General features: G+C 49.0%; 1 protein-coding gene across 1 annotated transcript; it reads left to right on the forward strand.

Annotated features, from left to right (window-relative positions):
* Positions 1-742: 742 nt before the first annotated feature.
* Positions 743-16,584, forward strand: Chrnb4 (cholinergic receptor nicotinic beta 4 subunit). Its single transcript, XM_026400548.2, has 6 exons — positions 743-797; positions 5,688-5,836; positions 10,662-10,706; positions 10,807-10,916; positions 11,751-12,741; positions 16,444-16,584. The coding sequence occupies exons 1-6, from the start codon at positions 743-745 to the stop codon at positions 16,582-16,584; spliced, it is 1,491 nt and encodes a 496-aa protein (XP_026256333.2).
* Positions 16,585-17,441: the final 857 nt, after the last annotated feature.

The following is a 17,441-nucleotide window of genomic DNA, read 5'->3' on the forward strand; positions in this document are numbered from 1 at the left end:
TATGTGATCTGTCCCTGAGACCCTACCCTTCCCACCTTGTTCCTCCAGTTGTTAAGATCTGCCTCTTGGGGCTCAGATGGGGAAGGAGGTGGGGGGCTGGAAGGAGGGAGAGTGCCATGGGCCACAGGAAGTGGCCACAGACCCTTTTGGATCTTGTACTGAGGCACGGCTCCGCCAGGTGCAGAGGCAGGACTGCTCTTGCTTTGGCACCTAGCCTGGCTTGTTCCCCAAGGGAAGGCTACTGATTCCAAAACTTAACTAGGGCCAGCTGGCCAATGGAGGGGTGTGTTTGTTCCCTTGAGCTGCCTCTGGTCGGCCGAGGTTGTAAGGTCCACAGCGGGAGAGGCGGCTAGCCCACCCTAGCCCCATCCTCTCCCTTCAATTCTGCTTCCATCCCATCCCAAAGCTGGGTAGGGGAACCCTAAACAAGTGTACCCTCCCAAAGTTCCACACCCTCAGTGTCAGAAAGTACCCAGGACAGCCATTGACGACCCACGGTGACCAGGTCTGGCCAGCCCGCCCAGCCCGGGCTCTCTCCTGCCCAGTCCCGCCTCATCCACGCGTGGGCGGGGCTCACTGTGGCCCACGCGGGGCGCGCGAGGCTGTCCTCCGGGTCTTAGTGCCCGCTCCTCTCGCGCGTCATACCTCTGGGACCAGAATCAGCGCTCACTCGCCTGCTAGCTGTGCCTGGGTGACCCCACAGCTGAGCGCTCCGCGGCTGCCACCACGGCCCCCGCCCGCCATGAGGAGCGCGCACCAGCTAGTCCTCTTCTCCCTGGTCGTCCTTTGCAGGCGCGGTGAGTTATTTGGGGGCAAAAAGGGAGAGGAGCCTGGGTCAGGCTAAGCGGGGCTGGACGGGCCACAGGGGAGGAAACGGAGGATGCCTTGAGAGTGGGTGGGGGTGGACTGGGGGAGTGGCCCGAGGGTGTCCCAGCCAAATGGGGGTGTGGGCGGGGCTGAGCCCGCTTGCAGAGGCAGTAGGGGCGGGCCTGGGTGGGTCTGCGAGGTTTGGGGTGGGGGCCACCTTTCCCTTTGCACCCGGGCCACTCTCCAGTGGCGAGTGTCTTTGGGCTAGGCATCCGAGCTCGGTAGTCCCGCGTCTATAGACAGCTCTGCTCAGCCCCAGCGCAAAGGGAAGCTGGGGGCAGCGACTCCCGGTCTGGACAGGGTCAAGGCCCCTTCCTTACTTAAGAGGTGACTTTCATGAAGACTGAGGGCAACGAAGAAGCCTGCAACCCGGCGCTGTAAAAACCCTGGATCAAGTCCGCTGCTCAGTCTCCCCCGACACCTTTTGCGCTGGAGAAACAGCCAAGCGGGAAAAGGATTGGCCTTAATTGCACTTTGGGGGCGGATCTCCCAGAAAACACATTTGATGTCATCACCACCTCCGGTCCCCAACTCTGGCTTGGCTGAGGGCCAGGCTGGTGAAGTGGAGCCTTCACTCAGAGGCCTGCGATCTCATCTCTGACACTTGGAAAGGAGACCTAGTCCACCCTTCGACCCCTCTCCAGGCAGAGTTCAGACGTTTGAGGTTTGGGCTTCAGTTGTCCCACCAGAGTTCCAAGGACACTTTCAGCTCCTCAGACAGAGAGACCAAGCACAGGAAGTGCTGAAGGCAGAAGTAGAGGGATCATGTAAAGTTCCTATGGGAAAGCGGAGCCCTCATCAGAGATGTGCCGGCAAGCAATATGTGCATTGTGGCTTTGCCAACACTTGCTGGGTGACCCTGTACCATTCTTTTCCCCCTCTTTGGGCCTCAATTTCCCTATCTATTCTATGGAGATGATATGTCCTATGTGGGGCAGTTGTAGTATTTCTAAAGTGTGATTCTGGGAGACAGCCTGAATTACCCTATACAGATTCCTGAGCCCCATCCCAGGCTCAAGAGATCAAAATCTTTGGAAACAACCTGAGAATCTGTTTTTATACATCCAGGTGATTCATACATGTGGTTGGAGAAGCACTGATAGTGTATGGTAAGCTTCTTGAAAAAGATCAACTCTCAACTTTTAAAAAAATCCACAGTTGCCTTTTGACAAACTCTTGTGTGCCCTTCCTCAGTTAAGGACACACACTCCAACGGATAATTCCTGCCTTGCAGATGCCTAATTGCCAGTAACATTTTGTTACCCTTACTTTCTGTAGTTGTATTCCAAAATAATAGCTATGTCACTTCATTTTTAGATCAGACGTGTTTTTTCAGACTGGACACACACACAATTTAGAATTTCAGCTACAGCTGCCTCTTAGATTGTTAGGCCCTTTATTTGGGGGAGCTGTTTTTTCAAAGACAGCCTCCAGAGGCAAACCCCTGGGCAGAGGCTGAGGACCACTCCTCATCAGAATCATTGGGTGATGGCTGACCTCTAGTGGTGGCTTCTGTTTCACTATGTAAGCAGGCAGTATGAGATGTAACCCCAGTTGTGCCCAGGAGCTTTTACCTGTTCTGACCCCACACCTGGGGGGGGGGGTGTGACGGGGGGGGGGGGGGGTGAAAGTTCTGTTCCTTGTCTTTTTAACCCAGCAGGCCTTGCAAGCATTAGGCAGCAGATTGGAAAGACTAATTGTGATGTTCTGGTGCACCCCCCTCTACTTTTTAGGAACTGTGCATTCCAGCCCATAGGGCTGGTCATTATTACCCCTTCGTGTGTATGCAGGTGTGTGCACACACATGCATACAGACACACTCATAAATACAAACACAGGTGCAGGTGTGGACACTACCCCCACCCCATAATCAAACAATACTAATTATGGCCTCTGACAGGGCAGTTTCCTTAGGGGGTGAAGTTAACAAGGGCACAAGCCAGGCAAGGTTGTGCCTTCCTATAATCCCAGTGATTCAGGAGGCTGAGCCAGAATCAGCAACTTAGTGAGACCCTGAACAACTTAGTGAGACCCTATCTCTAAATAAAAAATAAAAAGGATTGGGAAATGTAGCTTAATGGTAAAGCACCCCAAGTTAAAACCCCAGTAAACAAAACAAAACAAAACAAAACAAAAAAAAACCACCCCACAAGCCAAGTCATAAAGTCACAGGGTCAGGGGAGAGTCTTTGTTTGAAAGAGACTCCTAGACCTGACTCTGATCTGACTTGCTGGGGGTCCTTGAATAAATCCCTTCCTTCTTTGATCTCAGTTTCCCCAGTTGAAAAATACAATGTTGGGTAAATAGTCTAAGGTTCTTGGCACTTTTAACTATGGAGCCCAATGCTGGTCCTCAAGATGGGGAAGGGTCCCTCAGGTTAGTTGAATGACTCGGAGGCAGGACAGGTCACAGGTGAGCAAGCTGAGCTCATCAGGCACGTTTATAGCTGAATCATGAACCCCCACAGCTACGCAGCAATCCTAGACTCTGAAGACCCCCAGGGAACCAGCTTCCTGGGGCTACAGAGATGCAGAATCCAGCCTCCCATAGTATTGCAAGGTCGAAGCCTAGGAACTGCAGATTCTGACCACAGAGTTGCCTCAGACATGCCAGATGGTTCTGGGAAAGTCATTCCCTTTACTATGAAATGAGGGGTTAGCTGAAATAGGTGTACTAAAGAAGGACTCTGGGAGGGACCTACGTGTAGGCTAGAGATACAGAGTGCCTTTCCTGACCCAGTATTCCAGCAGCTGGCCTCTGGGAGAGGGGATCCCAGCTTTGAGAAGCAATGTTAAGAATCTAGGCCAGGCATCTACAGGACCCCCGTCAGGTGAACCCAGGGTAGTCTGGGGGAGGGACAGCAGGCAGCAGGTGCGCTGGGAGCATCTTTCACAAGGCACTAAATATTGCATCTGCTCCAGATAGGCAGCGAATTGGAAAGTGCATGGAGTAGGCAGGGTGGCAGCTGCTTCTCATGACCATGTGTCCAGCCCAGCACTCACCCAGGAGCCCACCTCAGACCTGCTTGACTGGGGTGATCCATGCTCTGGGACCCCTGGCCCCGTCCAAAGAGGAAGGGATTTGGTAAGACTTAGTGAATGGCTGGTGGGGGGGGGGAGGAAATCACACCCCTGGCCTGGTGAGCCAGGCAGCCCCTCGCCAGCATCGCCACCCCCATCCCTATTCCTTTATCCCCCACCCCCTACTCCGTCTGCTCTCCTGCCACAACGCTGTTTCCTCTGGTCACTCTCATCTCTTTTCCTGCTCCTGGGTAATCCTGTTCACACTTCCTTGACCTTCTTCTGAGTCTGCCTCTTTCCAACTGCCCCTCCACCATACTTGACATATCCTCCCTGAAGACAACTAGTACAAGCTCAAGTCCTTGAATTCACATTCATTCCCAGATGCGTGAGGGAGATGAAACCAAGATTGAAATACCACTTGGCAAGAGATCTGAGGTGTGATCCGGGGGTGGACCTGGGGACTTGCTGGGGAGTGGGGTAATGGCTAGCTCTGACTCCCTGTAGGAAGCTACACTAGCACTGAGAGCTGGATGTGGCTCTGAGCCAAGGCCTCTCCTTTCAGCTTGATGCCAGGAGCCACCTGCCAACTGGAACACTTCATTTGGTGTCTCAAAGGGACTTTGTGCTCTGTAGATCTAAGTCTGAATCCAGGCTATCCCTCTTCTTTTCTTCTTAGGGGAAACAGTACTGTGCACCCAGTTCTGTGTGCAAACCCATATTTGAGTCATAATGCTCCTCCCTTGTACTTTGTGCTGAGAGCAGGAACCATATCTGTTTGGGGTATTTTTGTTTTGATTTTGTGGTAAGGTGTGAAACTCAGGGCTTCACACATTCTAGGTGAGCACTCTACGACTGAGCTACATCCCTAGTCCTTTTAATTTTATTTTGAGACAGGGTCTCACTAAGTCACCAAGGGTGGCCTCAAACTTGCAATTCTCCTGCCTTAACCTCCCAAGTATGTTTATAGGTTTTGTTTGCCATTATCCCCAGCACATAGCACAGTAGCACAGGGCCTGGCACAGGCTAGACACCTGGATAGCTGGTGGGCTTGAGGCAATCCTGTCAGAAGAAATAATTATGCTCAAAAAGCAAGGAGAGAGTCAGTGAAGACCACAAGGGGGGAAAGCAAGCTGTAGGTATGGCCAGAGTATAGAGTGTCTAGCATCAAGGTGAACAGGCACCTTGATGAGGTTGAGAAAGATAAGTCAGTGCTAGGAGCAAAAGGCCTTGAATGCCAAGTTGAAACATTTGGGTCTTAACTCTGCCTTCAGTTATGAGAGATTGTGGGTAAGGAAGAACCCTGAGCCAGTGTGCAATCTGAAGATCACCCTGGCACTACAGGACACATGGATGGCAGAGGCAGGTGGGACCAGCAAGGAGGCTACTGGAAGAGTTCAGAGCAGGGGAGGTAAGCTAGGGCCTTGGCTATTGGAGTGTGTGGGAGATGGAAGGACAGACTGGGGGTCTTGGAAAGTAGACTAGACTGGCCTAGACGGCCACTTGAATAAACCAAAGGAGGAGAGGATTTCCAGGTTTGGGACTGGATGTATGGTGCATGGGATGCCATTCATTGCTAGAGGGCAAAGAGGTATGGCATGGGAGGAGAGAGGTGAGCTCTGGCTTGACTGTTTAGTTTGAAGTCCCCAAGAAGAGGCAGGCCTGCCGTGCTCTTATCGCCATCAGTAGGCACCGAGGGCACCCTACTCTCCAGGCTCACAGCTCTACCCTTCACTGCCGTAACTGAAGTGGGGGTTGACTGGACGAGGGCTCGGTGGGTCTGACTATGCCATTTCCCAGGGGACTGTCGCATGGCCAATGCTGAGGAGAAGCTGATGGACGACCTTCTGAACAAAACCCGCTACAACAACCTGATCCGGCCAGCCACCAGTTCCTCGCAGCTCATCTCCATCCAGCTGCAGCTCTCCCTGGCCCAGCTCATCAGCGTGGTAGGTGCAGAGGCAGCTGGGGCTCAAGTCTCAGGAGAAAGCGCAGGGTGGGTTTTCAGAGGCCCCCTGCCAGGTCTCAGGGAAAGGAGTGGCCATTCAGTGCACAGAGCTGGGAGTCAAGGGACTAGAGTTTGGTTTCTGGCATTGCTCAGATTTCTGGGCAAGGTTCCAGATTTTCATCATTTTTCATTCTGTTTTTTCAAAAGTGTAATTAATATACATTTGACTCAGTGATTGTACAAATTTATGGAGTATAGTGTGACATTTTAATACATGTGTACAATGTGTAATGATCAGATCAAGGTAATGGACTTATCATCTCAGACATATATCATTCCTTTGTGTTGGGAACACTCAAATTCTTCTTTATTAATTATTTTGAAATATTCAGGGCTGGGGATGTAGCTCAGTGGTAGAGCACTTGCCTAGTTTGCACAAGACCCTGGTTCAATGCTCAGATTCCAAAGAGAGGGGGTGGGGAGAGAAAGAGAGAGACAGACAGACAGAATAAGGAAAAGAACAAACAAATATTCAATTAATTGTTGTGTGAGACAGACAGAATAAGGAAAAGAACAAACAAATATTCAATTAATTGTTGTCAACCATATTTGTCCTGCTGTGCTACAGAATGTAAGAAGTTATTCTGCCTATCCAACAGTATCCATTCCTTCTCCTTCTTACCATCTCTCTCCAACACCATTGGCCACCACAAACCTAGCCTCTCAAAACTATAGTGCCCAAAAAGGCTTGGGCCAAATGAACATCTGGCCCCATCCGTTAGGAAGTAGCACAGTCAGGAGATGGGGAGGACTGGGCAGGATGGAACTCTTGACTCCCTGTTCCTCTCCCTGTCCCACGGCCAGGTCTGAGTGTTATTGTCCAGCCAACTCCTTTTTGCTTAATAGGGTGAGCCCCAGGCGCTGTTATGCAGCTGCTGCTCTGGTGAGGGCAAGCAGGCAGGCCGCCCTGATCAAGCTTCCAGGCTCATGCTGCCCCTGCCAGATCTGCTCTGCAGGCCCTGCAGAGTGATAGAGGCTACCAGTAAGGGGAGGGGACACAGCCTCCAGCTCCTGGCCCTCCAGGTAACACTGTGAGCTGTTGTATTCCCAAAGGCTTGTACATAAAGGAAATATTTATGGGGGTTTTTTGTGGGAGAGGCTTTCTTTTTCCAGGATTTATTCTTTTTTTTTTTTTTTCCGAGGAGGGAGGCACAACTAGTTTAAAGACAGAAAGTTCTAGGGAAAGATGAGGAGTTTGTGCTGAGTAAGACAGGTCCAAGTAGCTCTTTGCAGGGTAGACTAGGGTCCTGAACCAATGTCCTCGGGCACATTCAGGGGAAGTGAAGGGGAGTGAGAGGCAGGACTAAAGCACAAGAAAACTTTCTTGATGATAGAAATGAGGTGGATTACATGGGTAATCCATTTGTTAAAACTGATCAAACAGTGCATTTAAGATCAGCATATTTCACTGTGTGTGAATTATATCTCAACTTTAAAAAGAGGTTTTTAAGACAGATGAAGGTTTTTGACTTTCAGTGATGGCAGAATTGCTTGTTGCAGATTAGCTTTCTAGAAGAACAATTAGAAAAGACGGAGAAAAATAAATGCCAGAGGAAGAAATATACATGTGTTTGAGTGTCCAGGTTCCAGGAGGTGAACCTGACAGTCCGTGATGCTTTACCTTACCTTTGATGGTTGGTAAGCAGTGTAAGGCTAAGAGGCTAAGAAAATGAGCCCAAGGTGTAGCTCAGTGGTAGATATGCTCAAGAAAATTATGAAGATGGAGAATTTCTCCAGGGAACTGGTTATTATAAAAAAAAAAAAAGAGGGGGGAAAGGTAAATTCTAAAGCCAAAAAAATACAAAGACTATAATTTAAAACTCATTGGAAAAAAATCACTGGGTGGGTTTCATAGCAGATTGGTCATTGTTGAGAGCCACAGCCAAAGGGGCCCCAGCAAACTTCCAGCTGCCAGCAAACCTTCAGACTGCCAGCTGATGATTGGCTCACAGCGGCCCAGCAACATCTAGCTGATTGGCTCCTCCACGGAGCTGTTCATTGGGCTGTTTCCCTGCCCATTCAGACCACAGAGCTGCTCATTGGGGGACTTCTTTGGCTCTGCCCATGCGACCCAGCCAATCGGCCTCAAGAGCAGGAGGATTGTGGGAGGTGGGGAGGTTTTGTGGGTGAGAGGCTTGTGGAAGCCGGTGGTGGCAGTTGGGCTCTGAGGGTTTTTTCCTTTGGAGCTGTTTTACTTGGCGTTTGTAGTTCTAAAAATAAAGTTAGTTTCTTTTGACAAGTGGCTCCTGAATTGTGCCCAGCCAGACTGCGGCAGGTCATAGCAGAAGAGAAAATTAGTGAATTGGAAGACAGCTCAATAGAAAGCATCAATACAAACCAAGGAGAAGAATGAATGAACATACAAAGTAGGAGATAGTTATAATATTTAAACAAGGCTAATGTATATTTGGAGTCCCAGAAGAAATGGAGATAAATAATAAGACATAAGCAATATTTGAAGTGATATTGACTGAGAATTTTCCAAGACTGAACAAGGATATGAAGTCACAGATTCAAGAGGCTCTATGAACTCCATGAGAGACAACAAAACAAAACGAAACCCATACCCAAATACATCATATTCAAATTTCTGACAACCAAAGACAGAAAATCTTAAGAGCATCCAGGAAAAGAAAGAAGAAACAAAGCAAAAAAGATAAGAACAACAATAAAATTATCTGCTGAATATGGAAGTCAGAACATTGGATGGCATTTTGAAAGTGTTACAGCCAGGGAAAAACCTACAAACCCTAGAGTTAGATAAGGATTTTGAAGGACTCTTTCAAAAATTAAGGTGAAATGATGACATTTTCAGACTAAAAATAAAAAATAGATAATTTAACACCAGAAGATTTAATATTAAAGGAAATTCTAAAGGTTGTTCTTTTGCTACTAGGAAAATGATCCCAGATTGAGCAAGAATGAAGCACAACAAAAAGGGTAACTGGATGGGTGAATTTAAGTTGACATTGATGCTATAATACAATAAAAACATTTTGCAATGTTTTAACTTACATAGAATTCAATATATGAGAAGAATAGCCCAAAAGTCTGGAGTGGGTAGATGGAGTTGAAAGGTTTTAAAGTACTTGCTTTTTTCTGGAAGTGGTAAAAGTACTAAATTTATATTAGATTATAACATCAAATATGTATAGTATAATCTCTAGGGTAACTACTGGTGTAATAGAAAAGAAAGGTGGAAGGAACCTGAGTATCTGAGGATTTTGTAGAGCAGAACCACCATTTATGTCCAAAATGTTGCTTGAGAAGGACATAAAGTTCTACTTTATTTAAGCCTATGTTTCTCTGGTTCTCTGTTCCTGGCAGTTTAGCTTTGTCATATTAATAGGCTTACCCAATTGAGGGTTTAGGGCAGGTTCCTTGAAGAAATTATCACCAAGCTGAAATCAGGACATGGAAGTTAACTTGATGAAGAGAAAGCAGGAAAATGGTGCAAACTGAGAGCACAAGACACATTCAGAGAACTAAGGAAGCCCAGCAGGGCTGGAGCACAGACTAAAGAAACACAGGAAGGTGAATGAGGCTGGGGAAGTTGGAAAAATCCTGTAAACCCTATAGAGGGATTAGATTTTTATTCTGTATGTGAGGGAAGCCACAGAAGTGATTGAGTGGAAAATGGCAGGAAGTTTGGAAATTTTCATTCTGGCTGTAAAGGAAAATATAGATTGTGAGTGTGTGCAGTGATGGTGTACAAAGTAGTCATAGACCAGCTAGGAGGGTCTTGCAGTGGTCCAGGTAAGAGATGAATAAGGGTGGCCTGGATTATGATGGTAGGATTCATACACTCACTCAGAAAATACTTATCAGGTAGGTGACACATACCAGTTGCTCTTCTGGATGTTGTCTTTCCTCAAGGCTTTTGGATTCTAGTGGGAGGTGGTGGCAATACACAAAAAGAAATGTTCCCTGGTTATAAGTTCTATGAAGAAAAACAAGGTAAGATAAGGGGAGAGGGACATGGGTGCTATTTTATGTGGGAAGGTTGGGGAGGACTTCTCTGATCATTTGACATTTCCAATATCTAAAGAAAGTGAGGAAGTCACTGCATAGATTTTCAGGAAAAAGGAACAGAGTATATAAAGGCAGGAGCAAAGAGACAAGCATAGCTGAAGTGGAGTGAGCAGCTGGGACCATATTGAGATACAAGGTTATGAATGGGGCTGAGTCAGAGGCAGATTATTAGGACCTGGTACACACACATCTTTGGCTTCTATTTTAGGTGAGCTGGGGAAGCAGGAGGGTTTGATCAGATCACATAGTCTAAGAAGTTGATATTCTAATGGGACCAACCTGCAGAGAAAAGACTAAAGACAGGCCAGAGCAGATCCAGAAGACCTATTAGGAAGTGACTGCATTAGTCCAAATGATTGATGATGGTAGCAGTAGAGATGGAAAGAAGCAGATAAATTTGAGATGCATGTAGGAGATGTAATCAACAGGACTTACGGATGGATCAAAGAAGAGGGTGTCAGAGAACAACTTCCAAGTTTCTGGTTTATGGAATGAATGACTGGAGGTGCCATTCTCTAAACTAATAACTCCAAAAGGGAACAAGGCTTGGGAAAAGATAATGAGCTTTACCCCTGATGTTCTGGGTATGAAATAACTCTGAGCCATTGATGAGATGTTGGGACAGCAGTTGGTCACATAGGCCTGGAGCTCAGAGCCTTTTATGAAATACATCGTGACCCATTAGTGAGGGCTCCTCCTTCCTGGTCAACTGATGGCCCCATTTCCTTCCCCAGAATGAGCGAGAACAGATCATGACCACCAACGTCTGGCTGAAACAGGTAAGTGCCCTGCGAGCTCCCCGCCCAGGAGTGTTTCCCCTAAGGCTGCCTTTTTGTGGTGATGGATCTACAAGTGACGGAGACTTGCCTGTCTGCTCAGGAGTGGACTGACTACCGCCTGGCCTGGAACAGCTCCCGCTACGAGGGTGTGAATATCCTGAGGATCCCTGCAAAGCGCGTCTGGTTGCCTGACATTGTGCTGTACAACAAGTGAGTGACAGAGGGTGGGCTGAGATCCCGTGAGGGTTGGGCCAGGGCAGCAGGCCCATCCTTGAGGGGTTATCCAGGTCTGAGTTCAACCCTAGATTTCATCTGTACTTCAGCTATACCTCTAGGCCACCAGACTGGAATAAAAATAGAGATGAGTAGAGCCAGAGCCCTCAGCTAAGAAGGAATTTGGAGACCCAGAGAGGGCAAGACCCAGACAAGGCAAGGGCCTTGTCTGAGTCACTCTGCACAGCTGGGACCAGGACAGCATCCTGACCCCTCGTCCCATACTCTACCTGTCTCTATTCTGACTTTTTGAGCCTCAGTTGCTTTATCAGCATTGAGTTTTGGTGGCACCAAATTAGTGTGTAAATATCTCAGGTTGGCCAGGTGCAGTGGCATGCACCAGTAGTCCCAGTTTCTCATGAGGCTGAGGCAAGAGAATCACTTGAGCCCAGGAGTTTAAGGCCGGAGACTCTATCAAAGGACAGACAAACCCGAGTTCAAATCTCAGCTATATTGTTTACTAGCTTTCTGACCTTAAAGAAGTCACTTCTCTGAGCCTTGGTTTTTCCTGTGTATAAAGTGAGGTAACAAAAAAGCCCACCTCAATGGACTATTGAGAGGCTTAAATGAGCTGTTCCGAGTGAAGCTTTCAGACTCTATCCTGGTGGGGCTCTCTTGGTGCCCCAGATGTCAAGAAAAGCAGGCCCCATTTACTGAGACTGGGTGATAAGTGGGAATAATCCCCAAGAGCTCCTCCAGGAGCCCAGAGTACAGGCTGGCCTTGTCTGGGGGTTTCATGATGTTCTCCTCCACACCCTATCCTCGCCCCAGTGCTGATGGGACCTATGAGGTGTCTGTCTACACCAACGTGGTGGTCCGCTCCAATGGCAGCATTATGTGGCTGCCCCCTGCCATCTACAAGAGTGCCTGCAAGATCGAGGTGAAGCATTTTCCCTTCGACCAGCAGAACTGCACCCTCAAGTTTCGCTCGTGGACCTACGACCACACGGAAATCGACATGCTCCTTAAGTCACCTATGGCCAGTTTAGATGACTTTACTCCCAGTGGTGAGTGGGACATAGTGGCCCTCCCAGGGCGAAGGACAGTGAACCCACAGGACCCCAGCTATGTGGACGTGACCTATGACTTCATCATCAAGCGAAAGCCGCTTTTCTACACCATCAACCTCATCATCCCCTGCGTGCTTATCACGTCACTGGCCATCCTGGTCTTCTACCTGCCGTCTGACTGTGGGGAGAAGATGACGCTGTGCATCTCTGTACTCCTGGCGCTCACCTTCTTCCTGCTGCTCATCTCCAAGATTGTGCCACCCACCTCCCTTGATGTGCCACTCATCGGCAAGTACCTCATGTTCACCATGGTGCTGGTCACCTTCTCCATCGTCACTACCGTGTGTGTGCTCAATGTGCACCACCGCTCACCCAGCACCCACACCATGGCGCCCTGGGTCAAGCGCTGTTTCCTGCACAAGCTGCCTACCTTCCTCTTCATGAAGAGACTTGGCCTTCACAGCAGCCCTGCCAAGGCCCCCCTGCCCACCCAGTTGTACCTGACTAAGACTGAGGCCACTGCCACCTCTGCTGTGGGCCCTGCCAGTCCCTCTAACCTCTACGGGAACTCCATGTACTTTATGAACCCTGCCCCTGCGGCGCCCAAGTCTCCAGCTGGCTCCCACTCAGCAGGCATCCCCAGAGATTTCAGGCAGAGGTCCTCTGGGAGGTTCCGGCAGGATGTGCAGGAGGCTTTGGAGGGTGTCAGCTTCATTGCCCAGCACATGAAGAGTGACGATGAAGACCAGAATGTAAGTCCCTAACCCTGCCCACAGGTCCAGTAGAAGGGGCTCAGATAACAATGTCTGTTCCCTGCCATTTTTTTGCAGTTAATTCGTATGAGATAAGGACTCTCAAATTGCTCGGAATCCACATCTGAAATGGGTTTTATTATAGCTGCGTGCACAGGGAAGAAGACAGAAGGAGCAGTGAGCTTTCTGTGTTTGTTTTGGGGTTCCTCAAAAGCAGATCCTGAGATGAGTTTGAGCGCAGGTAGTTTATTTGACAGGTGACCCCAGAGAGCACAGTGAGGAAGCAGGAGAAGGAGGAAACCACTGTAGGATATTAATGAGTGGCATCCTGCTGTGGGTGCCCACAGTCCTGACTGAGACCCTCTCAGGAACTAGCCTCAGAATGAAGCCCTAGAGGGAGGCTCCCATCCCCTGTGGGTTGTCAGTGACTCCAGGACAATAGCTTCCCTGCTCTTCCCAGTTACATCAGCTTGCTAGAGCAAGCCCCTCTGGTGCAGAAGAAGGCGCTAGACAGAGAAAGGAGGAGATGCAGGCACCTGAAGTGAGCTGGGAATGACTCTGCAGCCATTAGGGAGCACAAGCGGGCTGGGCTACCAGGGGCATCTGTTCTTGTCTGCAGACTTGTGAAGATTCCGTACTAGCACTGTATCTTCCAGGATTATGGAAACATCCATTAAAAGCTGCTACCAGCCTAATAAATGATGAAGTGGGGTGGCTAGAATTATAGACTTTCTGAAATGAGGGTGAGTTCACTTTCACAGAACACAGAGCTTGGGTGTCTCCAGTGACTCCTTTGAACAAGTAACACATCTAAGGGGGATTTGATAATAACTGAATACAGGAGGAGACAGTCATGGTTAGAAATGTTCACATGCACCAGGCAGAACAAGTTCCGTACTCGTGTGAATGTTCTCATTCAACACAGATGAGATTCTTTGTGCGGGTTTTGATGTGATGTCTCCCTCTTTGCAGCTGCACTGGTAAAAGAGGGCATCTCCTTGTACTTGTCTTTCTGCAATCCCTTTTCAGTAGCTGCATTCTCAAGGGAGAGCACTGGTATTCCATTAGTTAGCACAGACTGACAAGTGCAGGCCCCGAAAAGCTCCAGAATCACACTGTGCAAAGGAAAGAAGAGAACTGCTAACAAATGGAACATATATAGGGCATGAGATATTCTTATGCGCCCCAGCTACTCAGAGTGCAGCCCTTGAACCAGCAGCAGCAACATGCTGAGAAATGCAGACTCTCCCAGGCCTCCCTCCCTGAATCTGCATTTTCACCAGATCCCAGGAACTTTCTAGGCATATTTCAATTTGAGAAGCACAGCTCTACAGGATTTTGCCTTCTAAAAAACTGATTGGATCATGCTATTTAATTTAAAATCATTCTGGGAGGGGGGCTGGGTTGTGGCTCAGCAATGAGCACTCACCTCTCACATGGGAGACCCTGGGTTCCATCCTCAGCACCACATAAAAATAAATAAACAAAAATAAAGATATTGTGCCTATGTATAACTAAAAAAAGATATGTTTTTTAAAAAAATCATTCAGGAGTTCACCATCACCTAATGCATTGCCTCCCAAACCTTAATTGCCACCGGGGGCCCTGCTGGCTAAATGAGAACCACCTGGGCAGTTTTTCAGACCACAGAGTTGAAGCAACTCATTCTGACTGAGCCATGGTCCCTGGGAGAAGAATCCAGGAGCCTGCAGTTTTAACCAGATCCCTGGTGGTTCTAGTACACATCGGAGGTTGAGGAGCCCTGGCCTCCTGCACAGCTGGCTGAACTGACATCCATTCTCCACTCTCCCTTCTAAAGGCCTCTCACACCATTGGCACTCACAGGCCTCCTGCTGTTTCTAGCCCCCCCCCCCCGTTAATTTCAAGCCCCTAGAGGGAGGAGCCAGGCAGGACCCACTGCTGACACAATCACCAGTGTTCATTAAGCTCCATACATACATCAGGAGCTCTGCCAGAAGCCGACATAAATTACTTCCACCCCTCCCAAGAATCCCCAAAGTGGCTTTTACTAGAACCCCCAGTTTACAATGGGGCTAGTGAGGCTCAGGGACATTCTTAACTTGTCTTGGGTCACACAGCTGGCACAGAGCAGAGCTGGGATCAATACCCAGATCTCTCTGCCATGCCCCTCCCAGCGCCTTGCCCTGCACTGAACACATGGTGGACTTGTTGCTTGACTGACTTTCTCTTGTGCAAGTGGGGCAGGGTCTGTGTTCCAGGGCATGCCTGTCCCTGAGTTAGCCCGGGCAGAGTGTCTCATCTTCAGCATTTTCTCCCTCCCTGGTGATTAACTGGTCACTATAAATAGCACAAAAAATATAAAAAGAGGGGGGGGAAATCACACACACACACACAAAAGCTGTTTGAAATTAGGGTTATCCCAAAGAAACCCAAGAATGCCAAGAAGCACGCCGTTGGAGAGCTGTGCTATGCCTGTTGCGTCTTAGAGACAGGTGCCAGTGTGTTTGGTTGAGGGTGTGGGGGCTGCTTTGGCACAGGATTATCCTAGGGGTAGACACACACCACTGATGGGGCCCTAACAAATTGGGTCACTGACGTCAGCTTGCCCGCTGCTGCCTGTCTGTATTTCCAGCTCCAGAGCCTCTGCTGAGCTCTTCCAGGGCAGGGGATGGGGGAGGGACAACAGGATGCCGGGCATCTCCCCCTGTGCCAAGGAAGCAGGCATATCTGTGGGGCACCTCTGGAGGCCAGCCAGGTTTCTATCAATGTCACACCTCATAGGTGGGTCTGAGATGACTAGAGACAGGGAAAGCAAGAGAGCAAGTCAGAGTGAGCCCAAGAGAGCTAGCCAGATGATGAGGCAGGAGGAGGCTGAGTCTTAATTAGAGGAAATAGCAGACACGGCTGTGAACGGAATTGAACGAATTAACCAGCAGGATTTCCAGGTGTTCTGTAAGCACCCACTGCCCTGCCCCCACTAAAGTAGGTGGGCCCCAAATCTTCTTTATGCAGAGCTGGCTCAGGCAGAGGATTTGGGGTGGAAATGAGAGAAAGGAGTTTCATGATCCTCAGGCCTCATCCCCCTTTATTTATAACCAGATTTGGTCTTCAAATTACAATATGTGATACAGCTTTCCCCCCAAACCTACCCATGGATTCAACAATGGGTCAAAAACATTCCAAAAAAAAAATTGTATTTTTACGGACTTAATTTTCTTGTCACCATTCCCTAAAAAAATACAATTATTTGCAAAGCATTTATAGTATATTAGGTACCGTAAGCAATCTAGAGATGACAGTCTGCAAGTCTACAGGAGGATGTGTATAGGCTATGTGCAAAATCTATGCTGTTTCACATAAAGGGCTCAAGCATCCTCTGATTTGGGTGTCCACAGGGGGATCTTATAACCAATCCCCTGAGGATACTGAGGGATGACAGTATTAATGACCCCTTACATTCCGAACTTTCCTGTCCTGTCCAAGTTCCCGGTGGCTCTGCAATGCTTAGTGGGCAGGTCAGGTGGGGTTGGAGGACGCCAAGAGTGACAGAGTTGCTCAATTGAGGCCAGCCTGGGACTCAGGACTTGCCATACCATTATGTGGTTCCAAGCCCACATTGTGACCATTGGGGTCTCTGACCAGATGGTGAGGACCTGACTTAGAGGAAGGAGGGACCTCAGTTTTTCTGCACCTGTAACCAACCCTTCTATCTATCTGCAGGTCATTGAGGACTGGAAATATGTGGCCATGGTGGTCGACCGGCTGTTCCTGTGGGTATTCGTGCTTGTATGCATCCTGGGCACTGTGGGGCTCTTCCTCCCTCCCCTCTTCCTGACCCACCCACCTTCTGAGGTGCCCTAGACCGCCCATCATGTCCAAGAGCACCCTGGGCTGTGGGGTGAGATGATGTGAGCAGCCAGGTGGACAGTTCACTGCTTCCTTCTGGGTCACAGCTGATGAGGCCCTAAATAAACATCTGACCAACAGCTAACAATCCATCAAAGCAGCCTCAGCTGCCAGAGGGCAAGGATGGGGTCCTGCGCTGTCCCTTCTGAATGCCTCCGAGGAAGCCCAACAGGAGGGGGCTTCAGACAGTTTAATTCCAGCCTATCTTCCTTCCATGCACCAGGCATACTAACAGCACCTACTATGTGCCAGGCATCTCGCCCACATCCCAGCCTATCTCTCCACCCCCAGCTGTCTCCATCCTCTCTTGTCCTCTAGGCTCACTAGCCTTCTTTCAGTCTCCCACATGCTTCTAGATCCTTCCCAACTCAGGGCCTTTGTATCTACTGAACCTTCTTCCCCACCCCTGTGCTTCCCAAGCTCTTCCCATGGTGTCACCAATCAGGGCTCTGCTACCATGGTCCTCTGCTCCAATATCATCTAAAGACTGTTCCCATTTCAAAACAGCCTCCCCAGTGACCACGTTACCCTATCACCATCCTCGAGCCCCCCTCAGTACGTGCAGTTATTTGGCAGCACGTTTACGGTCCACATCTCACCACCAGTGTGGGCTCCATGAGAGCAGGGTTTGCTCCTTCAGGTTTGCTCCAGGTCTGAGACTGAGCTTGGCACACAGCAGGTGTGAAATAAATGTTTGTTGAATGAATGAATGGCTCCTGCTCCTCCTTCAAGCAGCTGTCCTTGGTCCCCATCCCTGAAAGGAATGGCCCTCTTGTCCAGGACTTCATGACTCTCTGGCCACTTTCCACTTT

This window comes from Urocitellus parryii, chromosome 6 (genome assembly GCF_045843805.1).
Source record: "Urocitellus parryii isolate mUroPar1 chromosome 6, mUroPar1.hap1, whole genome shotgun sequence".
NCBI classification, from domain to species: domain Eukaryota; kingdom Metazoa; phylum Chordata; class Mammalia; order Rodentia; family Sciuridae; genus Urocitellus; species Urocitellus parryii.